We start from the raw sequence: 13,632 nt of genomic DNA, 5'->3' as shown, positions 1-13,632 counted from the left end.
CAATGGTTAAGACTCCTCTTGCTAATGCAGGGGACACGGGTTCAATCCCTGGTCCGGGGCAATTCCACATACTTTGAGGCAACTAAGTCTATGGACCACAACTACTGAGCTCACTGCACCCTAGAGCCAGTGGTCTGGAACAAGAGAGGCCACCACAAAGAGAAGGCCATGCGCCACAAATAGAGATTAACTCTACTTGCTGCAACTAGAGAACGTTGACAAGTAGCAACAAATGTCCAGCACAGCCAAAAACAAACTAACAAAAAAGTAAAAAAAAAAGAAAAGACCAGAGACTCTGGAGCCCAGATAACCAGGTTCAAATCCCAGCTCTTTTGCTTCCTAGCTGCACGACTTGGGACAAAACACTTCATCCCCCTGTGCCTCAGTTTTCCCATCCATAAAAGGGAGCGGATAATAACTCCTACCCCACAGAGTTGTTCTGAGGGCTCAATGAGTTAATATTTTCAAAGTGCTATATCCTAAGTGTTAAACACGTGTTTGTCAAGTAAGTAAAATATGATTACTGATGGGTCAGGCACTGGTTGTGTGTAATGTTCACAGCTCTCTGATCACTCATGGCTGTGAGGATTATTCTCATCCTGCAAATGAGGCTCAGAGAAGTTAAGTAAGTTGCCCAAGATCACACAGCAGACACAAGGTTTGAACCCAAGCCTGACTCCAAAGTCCCAAAGTGGGGGGCTTTGTGATTGAACTTTTAAATCATTGGCATGCCCCTCACTCCTGCCTGTTTGTTGATCTTGGAACCACCAGCCCCTCCCCTGATCACAGCCTGGAGCCCCAAATGTAGACACCCCACTGTCTACATGGGCAGCAAGGGCTGGGGAGTGCCCATTACCTGGACCAGGAGTGTCTTCCGCACGTGGTCCTGGACCATGGAGCCTCTGGCCTTGACCTCCACATCCACTTTGCCTATTTCAAGTGGAAGGAGCATGAAGGGCACCACCTTGGAGGAGAAGGGGGGCACAGCCACTATCCGGCGGGAAGGTCATCTGGCTTTGCTGCGCTGCATAATGACTCCTTGTGAGGGAACTCTACTCGGACCTGGGGCAGAGGGCACGGTTAGGGCATCTTGATTGCCTGAGGAGGCCCAGGACCCTAAAGTCACAGTCTCCTCCCTGCCTCCGTCCTGAGAATCCTGAGTATGTGACAATGTAGCATAGTGGTTGAGAGTAAAGACCCTGCCTGGGTTCCAACCCCTTCTGTCACTTGTTGTTGACGTGCAGTCACTAAGTGTTCGACTCTGTGACCCCAGGGACTGAAGCATTCCAGGCTTCTGTCACTTGGGTGCGGTGTAACCTCAGGAAGCAATGATCTCTCAACTGAGAATGGTCAGAGCATCCATCTCCTGGGGTTATTGTGAGGCTTAAATGAGAAAATGTCTTAGAAGCTTTCACAAAAAGGCTGCCACTTCAGTGGCCCCTTCGGTAAATGGACACACTCCATCCCTTTTCATAAAACACATCAACAGATACGTTTGAAGGGACAGGGGGAAGGCTGGGGGCTTCACCTTGACTGACTGCTGCAAGAAATTGTACAGCACAGCTTGGATCTGGACTTGCTCGTTCCTGATCACGGAGAAGGGCAACTTAAGATCCACAAAGAAGGGTTTCATAACTGTCAGCTCAAAGGGATCTGAGACGCAAAGACCTAGAACCAGGAGAGCACTCGCAGTCAAGCAAAGGCCAACTGTCCTGGGGGTGGGGGTGGGGGCTGCTCAGGGCCATTCTCCTGTTTCCTCAGCCCTGGGCTTGTGGGGTCACCTTGTCCAGTCTTGATGCTGACAGCCACGAACTGCCATGTGGTGATGGAATCAGGCATGGTCACGTCAGTGGTGTACTGAGAGATGCTGCAGGAAGCCCCGGGGGATGGATGGAGGGGACACGATGAGTCTGTGCTGCCTAGACAGAGCCTCTGATTTGAAGGTCACTGTCTTGGGCTTAACATCACTATGGAGGGGTCAGTGAGTCACCCAATTAGAGACATTATCCTTAGAAGGCCATCATTTGGGATGGGAACCCACTGGGATCTTTATCCCCACCCAGGAAGGCATGGGACGATTCTGAGAGCTCAGTATCACCCCGGGAGCACTGGCCCTGAAAAAAGTACATAATGTGAACAGTTGTTTTATTTACGGCAACAATCAAGTCATATTACCGACCTATAGCTGTTCTAATCGTGTTATGTGGTAGACAATAAGACGGTTAAATTGTTATATTTTAAAATCTTTAAGGGCATTCCTTCAGTTAGCTAATTTAGAAGCATTCAACTTGCGGAGAAGTTGAGCTACAGAGAGGTCAATACACTGGCCCAGGGTCACACAGCTCACGAGCGGCAGAGCTGGGAGTGGGATTTATGCTGCTGCTGCTGCTGCTGTTTCTCTTCCTCTTTTCTTTTGGAGAGGGATGGGCAATGCCATGTTTACTTATTAAAGACGCAATCTTAGGACTTCCCTGGTAGTGCAGTGGTTAGGAATCTGCCTGCCTAAGCAGGGGACACAGGTTCGATCCCTGGTCTGGGAAGATTCCACATCCCCTGATAATGCATGGAAGGGCCAGGAACCAGAGGCTGACATGAGAGTCATAATCCTACCCTGCTGTGGTTTTTGGCAGAGTAATGGTCTTCCAGAACCAACTTTCAGGGAACAAGCTCCGGACAGGCTCGTCCTCCAGGAAGAGGTCATCTAAGTCATCATCTTCATCCGCTGCAGAGGGCAGATGCAGGGGAGGGTCTCCTCTGCACGTCTCCCATGACCCACCAGACCTTTCAGTGGGGTCCTCCCACTCCAACCCTCCATCGCACTCCACACCCCTTCAGTGGAGCCCTCCCAACCCTGTGCCTCCTGCCATGGCCCCCTCACTTGTCCCCAGAAGCAGCTGCTCCTCTCGGGCCTCCCGAGTCAGGGTCTCAGACAGCTGGCAGCAGCTCAGGAAGGCAGCGGTGCAGACTGGTCCATAGCGGACATGCGGGATCCTCTCCTCACACGACAGTCCCACTGGGTTCTCCCGGAGCCCAGCCTCACAGCACTTCTGCTCCAGCTCTGTCTTGAACTTGTTCACTGCAGGCCAGAGTTCGAGAGACAGAGGAGGGGCTGGGAGGGACCTGAAGAAGCAGGGACCCATCCACCTAAGCACCATGACACTCGACCTCTGTTTAGCCGCATCTCTGGCAATGCTGTCCCTAGAGCTTTGCCTCGATCTTTCCCCTGAAGCTTCACATTGAACCCTTCCCTTGTGATGTGTTCTAATGAGGAAATTGAGCACAGAGAGATCAATTCGCTGGCCCAGGGTCGCACAGCTCAGAAGCACTCCTCTTCCTCCTTCCTTTTGGATGGGGATTGGCAATGCCATGTTTATTTATTACAGATGCAATTGTGGGACTCCCCTGGTGGTGCAGTGACGAGGGATCTGCCCGTCAACGCAGGGGACACAGGTTTGATCCCTGATCTGGGAGGATTTCACACGCCACAGGGCAACTACGACCAGGCACCACAACTACGACCAGGCACCACAACTACGAGGCCTGTGCCCTAGAGCTCGTGTTCCGCAACAAGGGAAGCCACCTCAGTGAGAAGCCCGCGCACGGCAACTAGAGCATGGCCCCTGCGCTCTGCAACTAGAGAAAGCTGCCTGCAGTAACGAAGACCCGGCACAACCAAAAATAAATAAATAAGCCTTAAAAAGATGCAAGTTTGACTCTTGGCTCTATTGTGTATTTTTAAAAAATGAAAACACAAAACGTGCTATAGAGCATGATGCCAAGTTGAAAGGCTTCTAAATTATCCAACTGAAGGAATGCACTTAGCGGTTAAAGTGTTAGAGCAGTTTAAAAATCTTGCCGTCTACCATATAACATGATAGAATATCTATAGTTAAGTAATATGACTGATTGTTCTCATAAATATAACACCAGTTTCTAATATGTACTTTTCTGTGAAGGTTAGCAGAATTTTTGATATTGAAATTCGATAGCGTTTTACCTAAATTTTTATTAGACTTCACTTATTTCCCCCTTATTTAGACCCACAAAGTAATTAGCTCCGCTCAAAGAGACTGAAAAGTCTAATATTCATAGAATCCATCTTCTAAAAACACCCAGTTTTACCTCCCATCTTCCTTCAGCTCTAGACTTCTCGATCCTGTCCACACCCTGGTCTTCATCTACATGTTATCCTTCTCCCCTTTCAGTATCACAGACTCTAGACATCTAAAAACTACATTTCCCAACTCCCTTGCTGCTAGGGTTCTGGATGGAACAAGATTCTGCCACCCAGAAACTCTTGTGGGGGCTTTCCTGGTGGTTCAGATGGTAAAAGATCTGCCTGCAATGCCAGAGACCCGGATTTGATCTCTGAGTCGGGAAGATCCCCTGGAGAAGGTAATGGCTACTCACTCCAGTATTCTTGCTTGGAGAATTCCATTTCACTTTTACTTTTCAGACGCTCTTGTATAGGATTTGGAAAGTGGAAGAGAGGTGGAGACCGTTTTCCCTACCATCAGTGGTAGTTGTTAGGTGGGCTAACATCTGTTTCTGTAGCAGGCATAATTCTGTGTTTCATTATTGACCCATCAGTTTCCCAAGGGATATTGACAGCAATTTCCTGAGATTTTGTGCATTGCAAGATCTCCAGTGGCATGACACTGAGTCCCAGCAAACACCCTTCCCACTTCCATTCCCAAAGCTCAGCTAATGAATTTCAAAGCACTAAACTTCCGTCATTAACTCACTCCTCTCCTCATTGGAGTATCTAGAGTGGTTTCAATTTTCTGTTCTAAGCCCTGGTAGGGCAATGGCACCCCACTCCAGTACTCTTGCCTGGAAACTCCCAGGGATGGAGGAGCCTGGTAGGCTGCAGCCCATGGGGTCGTGAAGAGTCTGACACGACTGAGCTGCTTCACTTTCACTTTTCACTTTCATGCATTGGAGAAGGAAATGGCAACCCAATCCAGTATTCTTGCCTGAAGAATCTCAGGGACAGAGGAGCCTGGTAGGCTGCCATCTATGGGGTCGCACAGAGTCGGACATGACTGAAGCAACTTAGCAGCAGCAGCAGCAGCAGGGAACCAAGCTTTAGTACTAACCTGCTTTCCTCTTGGTCTCCAACCTCTTCAAGGAGCGGCGGCGGCGATGGCTGGGAGAGGGGCTTGGGGGGCAGTGCCAGTCTGGGAGTCAGAGGGAAGAATGAGAGGACAAGTCAAGACCATTATCCACATTCTTGATACTTACTGGGTGCTTACTGCCTACCCAGTGCTTTATATGCATCACCTCATTTTATCTCATGGCCTCTTCATATTCAAGTTTTGACACTTAAAAGCTGTGCAATCTTCAGCAAGTCACTTAACCTCTCTGGGTTTTAATTTCTTCAGCTGCGTAAAATGGAATACTCATAGTTCTATCTGTGAGATCGTGCATATAAAGTACTTAGTGCAGGCTCCATCTTGCAGTAAATAGAAATCATTATTGTTTTTACTATTTGTAGCTGAGAGAAGATATGCCTAGTTGTCCCCCATATATCCATTCTCCCCTGTGGTTTGTGGCAATTAAGCCTCCATCTTTAACGTATCACTCAGAAATGAATACTACATTTCCCAGCCTCCCTTGCGTCTAGATGGGCCGTGTGACTGAATTTTGGCCAATAAGATGAGAGAGAAGTGTCTTCTCAAGTCCCTTTGTCCTGGTGCCTGGAAGGAGGTCCTGATTAGCCTCCATCTTGGGATACAACAGAGCAATAAGCTTGAAGGAGCCTGAGTCCCAGAATAATCTCTGGCCTGTTGCTGCTGCTGCTGCTGCTAAGTCACTTCAGTCGTGTCCGACTCTGTGCGACCCCAGAGACGGCAGCCCATCAGGCTCCCCTGTCCCTGGGATTCTCCAGGCAAGAACACTGGAGTAGGTTGCCATTTCCTTCTCCAAGGCATGAAAGCGAAAAGTGAAAGTGAAGTCGCTCAATCGTGTCCGACCCTTAGCGACCCCAAGGACTGCAGCCCACCAGGCTCCTCCATCCCTGGGAGTTTCCAGGCAGGAGTACTGGAGTGGGGGGCCATTGCCTTCTCCACTCTGGCCTGTTACTGAGCAAGAAATAAACGTCTCCCTTGTTTAAGATGATGTTAATTTGTATCTCTAATAAACACGGCTAAAATTGCATCTTAATTAGCACACAGCGAGCTACTTCTATTACTATGTATATTTTATGGTCAGATAAATTAAGAATCAGAGAGGAAATATGACTGACCTACGGTAAGCAGCAGCGTCTTGGATTTTAGCTCATCTGCCCATGTGCCTAACCACTGGATAGCACTTTCCCTACCTCTGCCCTCCTCCTCCCCGATCTGTACCTGTGCTCGCCAAAGTGTCCATCCCTGTGCTCATCTTCATGTCCAATCCAGCATCCTTGAACACGGCAAGTCTGTCTTTCCCACTGCCTGCTGTGCAGCCAATGTCATGTTCCTCTACCGTATCCCAGATCTGAGGGTCAAGAGAGGACCCTGGATTTGGAGCTTGTATTACCCCTCCAGGGAAGGTGCGATGGTACACTGTAATTGCTGGTTCAAATAATAAATTTTCACACCATCATCAATTTATTGAGCTCTTACCACCTGCCAACTTCTATGCTGTCCACAGGCTCCTTGAATCTTTGCAATCACCAATATTACCCATTTAATAGGTGAGGAAACTGAGGCTCCAGCTAGAATCTCCAGGAAATCTTTTGGCTCGAAGCCCACACGCTCTCACCTTCTTCTGTGTGAACTTGTGCTTGCTGTTCAAGATGTGGACAGCCTTGTCCACAGCTACCAGCCCCACTGTGGCCTCTGCATCACCTGTAATCTTCAATGCCACCCGGCTGCTGGGTTGTATAGGCTGGACGTATGCTTCATGCTTCAAGCCAATCTTCAGCTAAGCAAGGAAAAAGAGAGATGTGAGGAAAAGAGGCTCATAGGTCACCAAGGGGCTTCCTGAAGTCCACTTTCCAGCCTCTGCTCCCTTCAGCTCAGATGGTGCATCTGGGAACCCCACCAGGCCAGTCTCAACTCCGCACACTTACTTGCATCTTCTTCACCCCTGAGGTTGAGTTTTTAATGCCACATCACTTCCTCTTCCTCTCCCTTGCCCCCAGACTGAGAGCCCTTGACTTTGTACAGACTATCTCCCAAGAATTATGATGGCGGTGTACAACTGTAAGGAGTTAGGCTCACCTTCTCCTGGCATTTGTCATTCACATCAATCAAGATGGAATCAGCCACCAGTTCAGGGTCCTGTCCCGTCCCCTTGGGCAGTAAATAAAAGGCCAGAATGCGGAAGGAGGGCAGCATCTTGGAAGTCACATCAATAATGGTGGATGCTAAGACACTCCCATGATTTTTTACTTCTTTGGCGTGCACAATCTGACCCTTACTCAAGACCTTGGAGATAAGGGAGAGTAAGGATGAGAAGGACAGGACCAGCCCTTCCCCAAGGTTATCCCAGCCCACAAAGGAGGCCCATAGTCCCTTTGCTTCAGCCCATGTGGGATGGTCTGAGTCCATCCCACATGGTTCCCACCAACTCAGCTTGCCAGGGTTGTACCAGAGAAAGAATTCCTCAGTCCCAGCCCCTCACCAGGATGGTAAAGCGAGTGATCTCTTTATTGACAGAAGAATCTCGAAGATCTGTGTTGAGGCTCAGCTGGAGGTTGCTGCCAACTTCTGTGCTCAGTGTCTTCACGTCAATGTGCAGGAAGTTCCCTGACTCATCTTGAGTTGAGTAAGGCCGCGCTGTCATACTGGCTGAAGCCTGCTCCTCTGGCTGGATTGGTGCTTCAGTTTTCACCTCAGGAGAGTGATGGACAAGTAAACCCCCCAATAACGCTTCCAGCTTACAAAACCCCAGCCCCACCATCCCTGCCCCGTAAGTGTGGTACCCGGACAGTGAGCTCCTTCAGATTGGCAGCTGTGTTGATGACCAGAGTAGCCTCACCGCTTAGTGTGGTTTGTACTTTCTCATCCCTGCAGCTGACGAGGACTTTGGAGGCTGGGGACCCATCGGGATTTGAGACGAAGACCTGGAGTGGAATCTGGTGTGAGATCAAGGACAGGCCTGAGAGTGGCCTTAGGGAAGAGGTGGGAACTGTGAAGGCAGTCTGGATAAGACTGCTTTGCACAGCTGTACAAGTTGTGTGCTGAACAACACCAGGAGCACCACTCATTTAGTGCCAATGAATGGTGCCGCTTAGAGTTTTGCAGAGTAAAGCCAGATGTGGCAGCCCTGGTGTTTGGTGTGCCAGGTGGGTAGGGGTGGGGGGGAATTGAGGGAGAAAAGCATAGGAGGAGACATGCAGGGCTTGGGGAAAACTTGGAGTAGGATTGTCACCAGCTTTAATAATGCCCACCAGACATCTCAAAATCATCCCTAAAGAACGTGTACAAAAATAGCACACTTTCTGTGCAAATGCAGTCTCAAGATAAACGTCTAAGCACCACCTTCCAGGCTGACTGTGGTCTGTAACCATCCCCCCTCCATCTTTGGAGAAATTCTGGAGCCATCTCTGTGCTTTGGGGGGATTTGAGTTGTGACTTGAGGGAACCCTGGAATAGGTCTGGAGACATGATGGACCCAACTCTCAGACAGATGAATTCTGGGAGGCAGGTGAATCCAGTGTGGGATTTTGTGTCCTGGGAAGGTCTGTTTCAGGGAGGGGGGCCCTGAGTCCCTCAGTGGAGTAAACCCAGACTCTGACCCTAAAGCGGAATGGCATCCCCGGCTTGAAATACTGGGGTGTCTTGATGAACTTGATGTTGTACGGGCTCCGAACAATCTTCACTCCACAGATCTCGGCCTGGACCATCTCACCCCCTGGAGAGGCAAGGGGACCATGAAATATGCAGCAGATGTTAAGTTTCTTGGGGAAGAAGCAGGGCTGCTGGTACGGAAGGCACCACTTGGTGAAGGCAAGATAAGATGGTAACACAATTTTGACTCCTCCCAGTCCTTCTGGCATTTCCCAATTTCTCTGCTAAGGAGCTGGCCTGAGGTCACATGGGTGGAGTGCCTGGGTTGGGAAAGGACACAGGGTCGTGAGCTTAGCCAGGGGCCCAGGTGAGGATGGCACCTGAGGAGAAGACAGTGACGTTGACGAAGATTGAGGCCCCAATGAAGTCCTCTTCTGAGCCTTGGAAGGCAGCCATCAGTGCGTCCTTCTGGAGGGAGATGTGGCCGTGGCCTTGAGCGATCTGCTCTCAGGGTAGGAGAGAGGAGAGGAAACGGTTCCTTGGGAAGTGCGGGATGGTCGAAGGAAGGGAGGTGGGAGAGGGGAAAGAGGGGAGAGGAGGCGGGGGGAGGAGAGACAGCAGAGGAGTAAGCCTCAGTCACCTCCACCCTCTGCAGGGAGCTTTGGATGGGGATCCGACGGGAGTCCTGCTTCACCCCGAAGATGGCCAGAGCATGTCCATCCACTGGCTTGTTGAATATATACCTGGAGGATGGATAGCCATCTCACTAGCTCTGAAGCACCCTCACAACCTCATGTGTCTGCAGACACGACCTCACGTGTCTGCCTGCAGACATGACCTCAGGTGTCTGCCTGCAGACATGACCTCACGTCTCTGCCTGCAGACATGACCTCACGTGTCTGCAGACACAGCCTGTAGGACCTCATGGAGCTGGAGGAAAGGCTGTAACACTTGGGAAGGGCAGAGGGGGCCCCTGGTGACTAAGATGATTCCATTACTGACCAACACAAGCCTGGGAGGTGACAAAAGAATCCCATGAAGCCTTGTTGGGTTGCAGATGTGGCCTATGCAACCTCCCAGGATGGTAGAGGTAGGCTGTACAGCCATATGGAGCCACAGGGAAGTCTGAACAACCCTGGGGTGGCAAAGGCAGTCTGTGAAGCCTCATCAGGCACTCTATGTGACCTGTGTGGGATGATAGAGTTGAAGAAGTGGTCTGTATAATGTCAAGAAGTGACAGACACGGCCACTACAACCCTATGCAGACACATGGCCTGTACAGCCTTATAGAGCTGTGGAGCTGGTCTGTAAAATTCCAAAAGGCAGTGAATGGCATTTGCAGCTTTGTTGAGCTCCAGAGATGACCTGGACAATCTCAGGAGATGGCAAAGTTGCCTATGCGACCTCATGGATCTTTAGAGATGGTCCGAACCGTGAGATATGGTGTAACTTCGTTATGAAGACAAGGTGGCTTGTGCAACCCTGGAGACCTAGGGGATGATGTGCACGACCTCACAGGACAAGAATGTCTCGTGGGTGGCAGAGAGTGTCTCTCTTATATCCTAAGAGCTACAGAAGGGCTCATTTCTCTGCCCATTCAGCTTCTTGGCCTCCCTGGTATTCTGGCCAGGCTAGGGGTAAAGGAACTCACCGGGCCTGGATATTCACACCCAGAACCTCATCCCTGAGGTAGAAGAAAGTCTTGTTGGGTGTCAGCTGGACCTCAAAAGATGGGAGCACTGGGTGGGGTAAAGAGAGTTACTTACCCTCAGCGTTTCACTGTGCCTGCCCTACTCCCGTCCCTTCCCTGCCCCACTTGCTCCTTCCTCGATGATTCTGGCAGCTCTGGTGGGCTGGACACACGGTCCTGTTCACCAGCCCCCAGCTCAGGCCCTGGCACATGGAACACGCACCACGAGACCTTCCTTGCATTTCCAGCTCCACTCCTTGCGGGGACCCACCTTGTCCTCCCCGGCACGCCCTTCTCACCGTACTCCTTCACCTCAAAGCCTGTCTTGAACTTCTGCTTGGGAGCAGTTTGGTAACTGGCTTCAATGGTCCAGGTCCCAATGCTGAGGCAGAAAGTTAGGAGAGTTGGAGCCTGAGAAGGAAGACCTGCCCCCACTCCATCTCTAGAGCTCCTGGCAGGGTGCCTGATACGCTCTGGGAGGGTGAAGGAATTTATGTAGACACCGTTATCGGGCAGGAGATCCTTGCTGATCACAGCAATCCCCTCCGGGTTCTGCAGGAATAGAGAGCAGGTGGTTCACGCCCCAGCCTTCCAGCATATGACAGAACCTGGGATCCACTCTCCCCTCAGGAGAGGTCACCTTGATGTCCAGAGTGAAAGTCCTTGGCACAGGATCCATCCTGTGGTTCACGGTGTACACCCGGTATTGAACTGGAGAAGGAGGGAAGACTCTGAGCGTGGGCTAGGGTTTGGAGAGGGGCTGGGTATCGTCATGAGGATCTTGGGCGGTGAGGGAGGGGGGCCTTGGACAGAAGGACCCCTTGGGAGGTGGAACTTGGAGCCCAGGGGGGCTGTACCTGATTGCTCGGGAGTGTAGATGGTCTTGTCCGTCTGGATGAAGATGTATCCAGCGTGGGGAGCCACCAACACCAGCTTCTCCATGGATGAGGAGACTGAGGTGGGTGCCCAGGTTGCCTTGATGATGACATACTGCGTCCCGGGTTTTGGGGGGTAGACCAGGTCCTCGGGAATCTGGGGAGAGATGCCCACACTCCTTAGGGTCTGCTGGGGTCTCCATCTTTGCGGGCAAAGCCCTGGACCAGGCTTTGGAGAAGCAATTGAGTGGGAGCTCTCGGGCTCTGCCGTTGGGGGCAAGATTCCCGCGTGCACCGCCCAGGTTGCTGCCGAGCTAGGGCATTCAGCCCGGATGCAATCCCGTTTAGGCTGTTTCCCGAGTCACCAGCAGAGGGCGCCTTTTATTCTTTCAAATCTCAAGCTACAATTTATTGTATTTTAGTTTTAACTTTTTGTTTTGTGTTGGGGTATAGCCGATTAACAATGTTGCGATAGTTTCAGGTGAACGGTGAAGGGACTCAGCCATACGTGTACATGTATCCATTCTCCCTCAAACTCCGCTCCCATAAATTCCCCTCCCATGCAGGCTGCCACATAACATTGAACAAAGTTCCCAGGTCCTTGTTGGTTACCCGTTTTAAATACAGCAGTGTGTACATGTCCATCCCAAACTCCCTAACTATCCCTCCCCCAGATCCTTCCCCCCTGGCAAGAATAAGTTCGTTCTTTAATACTGTGAGTCTCTTTCTGTTTTGTAAGTTGATTGGTATTATTTCTTTTCAGATTTACACAGAGGTGTCATGTGGGCTAATCAAGGCCTTTCTTGGAGCCCAGACTTAGGGGACTTTGAATTTCTAAATGGATAAAGCATGCCAACCGGTATATATAGAATGGATAAACAAGATCCTCCCGTAGAGCACAGGGAACTCTATTCAAAATCCTGTGATAAACCATAATAGAATAGAATATGGAAAAGAATGTACGAAAGTGGAAGTCACTCAGTTGTGTCTGACTCTTTGTGGCCCCATGAACTGTAGCCTGCCAGCCTCTTCTGTCCGTGGAATTCTTCAGGCAGCCATTCCCTTCTCCAGGGGATCTTCCCAACCCAGGGATCAAACCCAGGTCTCCTGCCTTGCAGGTGGATTCTTTACCATCTGAGCCACCAGGGAAGCCCGAGAATACTGGAGTGGGTAGCCTATCCCTTCCCCAGTGGATCTTTCCGACCCGGGGATCAAACCGGGGAAAGGAATCAAAGCCTGCATTGCAGGCTGATTCTTTACCAACTGAGCTGAGGCCTAATAAGAAAGATCTTAAAATCTTTTTCTGCTTCCCAAACCACCATGCTGCATCTCCCTTCCAGGTCTTTGCTCAGAGTGTTCACCCTGAAACAAAGCCATCTTCTCCTTCCCACCTTTAACCTTTCACTTGATTACTCTGAGATTTTCTGGAAAAAAAGAAGAAGAAGAAGTGTTAGTCGCTCAGTTGTGTGTGACTCTTTGCGACCCTATGGACTATAGCCTGCCAGGCTCCTCTATGCATGGAATTCTCCAGGCAAGGATACTGGAGTGGGTAGCCATTCCCTTCTCCAGGGGATCTTCCTGACCCAGGGGTAGAATCCCAGTCTCTTGCACTGCTGCTGGGTACTTTACCATTGAGCCACCAGGGAAGACTATTGCTGTAGAGCAGTAATTAACATTGTAAATCAACTATACTTCAGTAAGTTAAAAAATAGGACATGAGAGGAGCAGCAAGTATATCCAGCCCACTCATCTTGGCCTGTCACCCACCGTCACTGAGGCCTGGTCCATAAAGTGGTTTTCCTGTGAGAGGACGAGCTTTCTCCTGGCCACCAGAATATTCTTCATGGGGAAATCCCACACGCTGAGATTCACCTCAAGGGGATGGCCGAGGGGCTCACTGGAGTCAGAATGAGCCTCCACATGGATGGTCTCTGGGCTGCCGATCCGCAGGACCCGGGGGGTCACCAGGATGTACCTGCCAGTGACCATACACAGGGGCATGGGGGGATTCAAGTGGGGGAAGCGACGGGCTGGGGTCAAATGCAAGGAATCATGCCAGCGGCAGGGTCCCCTCAGTTCTGACTCACAGTGGCTCAGCCTGGGCGACGGGGATCCCCAGGAGGAGAAGAAGCAACCCCAGGCCCCAGGGCACATCCATGGCGGTGGGTGGAAGATGCTTGTCCTCTTGTCCACCTCAGCGCTGGTCTGTTTGCCTTGGCTTGTCCTGGTTGAGTTAATGTCTAAACGAACAGGGGAGTAACTTCCCATAAATCCAGTGAAAGATGAGGGGGCTGCTCCGCCCTTCTCAACCAGCACTCTGCAGGGTCGGGGGTGGGGAAATTTGCAC

General features: G+C 50.7%; 1 protein-coding gene across 4 annotated transcripts; it reads right to left on the bottom strand.

The window, feature by feature from the left end:
- Positions 1–869: 869 nt before the first annotated feature.
- LOC138086645 (complement C3-like) lies at positions 870–13,487 on the bottom strand. 4 transcript variants are annotated; one of them, XM_068981486.1, is made up of 20 exons: positions 13,373–13,487; positions 13,053–13,260; positions 11,268–11,442; positions 11,051–11,121; positions 10,710–10,962; positions 10,372–10,459; positions 9,361–9,463; positions 9,101–9,221; positions 8,729–8,844; positions 7,913–8,053; positions 7,612–7,821; positions 7,209–7,415; positions 6,748–6,909; positions 6,351–6,480; positions 5,100–5,180; positions 2,879–3,076; positions 2,611–2,722; positions 1,782–1,867; positions 1,529–1,668; positions 870–1,062 (listed from the first exon to the last, which is right to left on the bottom strand). In XM_068981486.1, the coding sequence occupies exons 1-20, from the start codon at positions 13,441–13,443 to the stop codon at positions 991–993; spliced, it is 2,745 nt and encodes a 914-aa protein (XP_068837587.1). In that variant the 5' UTR covers positions 13,444–13,487; the 3' UTR covers positions 870–990. The 4 variants fall into 4 exon arrangements, 3 of the variants coding, with proteins under 3 accessions (XP_068837587.1, XP_068837589.1, XP_068837588.1); XR_011145395.1 differs by lacking the exon at positions 870–1,062 and having other exon boundaries at positions 1,551–1,668; positions 1,782–1,967; XM_068981488.1 differs by lacking the exons at positions 1,529–1,668; positions 1,782–1,867 and having other exon boundaries at positions 986–1,062.
- Positions 13,488–13,632: the final 145 nt, after the last annotated feature.

The sequence above is a fragment of the Capricornis sumatraensis genome, chromosome 9 (assembly GCF_032405125.1).
Source record: "Capricornis sumatraensis isolate serow.1 chromosome 9, serow.2, whole genome shotgun sequence".
Classification (NCBI taxonomy): domain Eukaryota; kingdom Metazoa; phylum Chordata; class Mammalia; order Artiodactyla; family Bovidae; genus Capricornis; species Capricornis sumatraensis.
The sequence above is the reverse complement of the archived record's forward strand: the minus strand, read 5'-3'. Positions and strand labels throughout refer to the sequence as shown.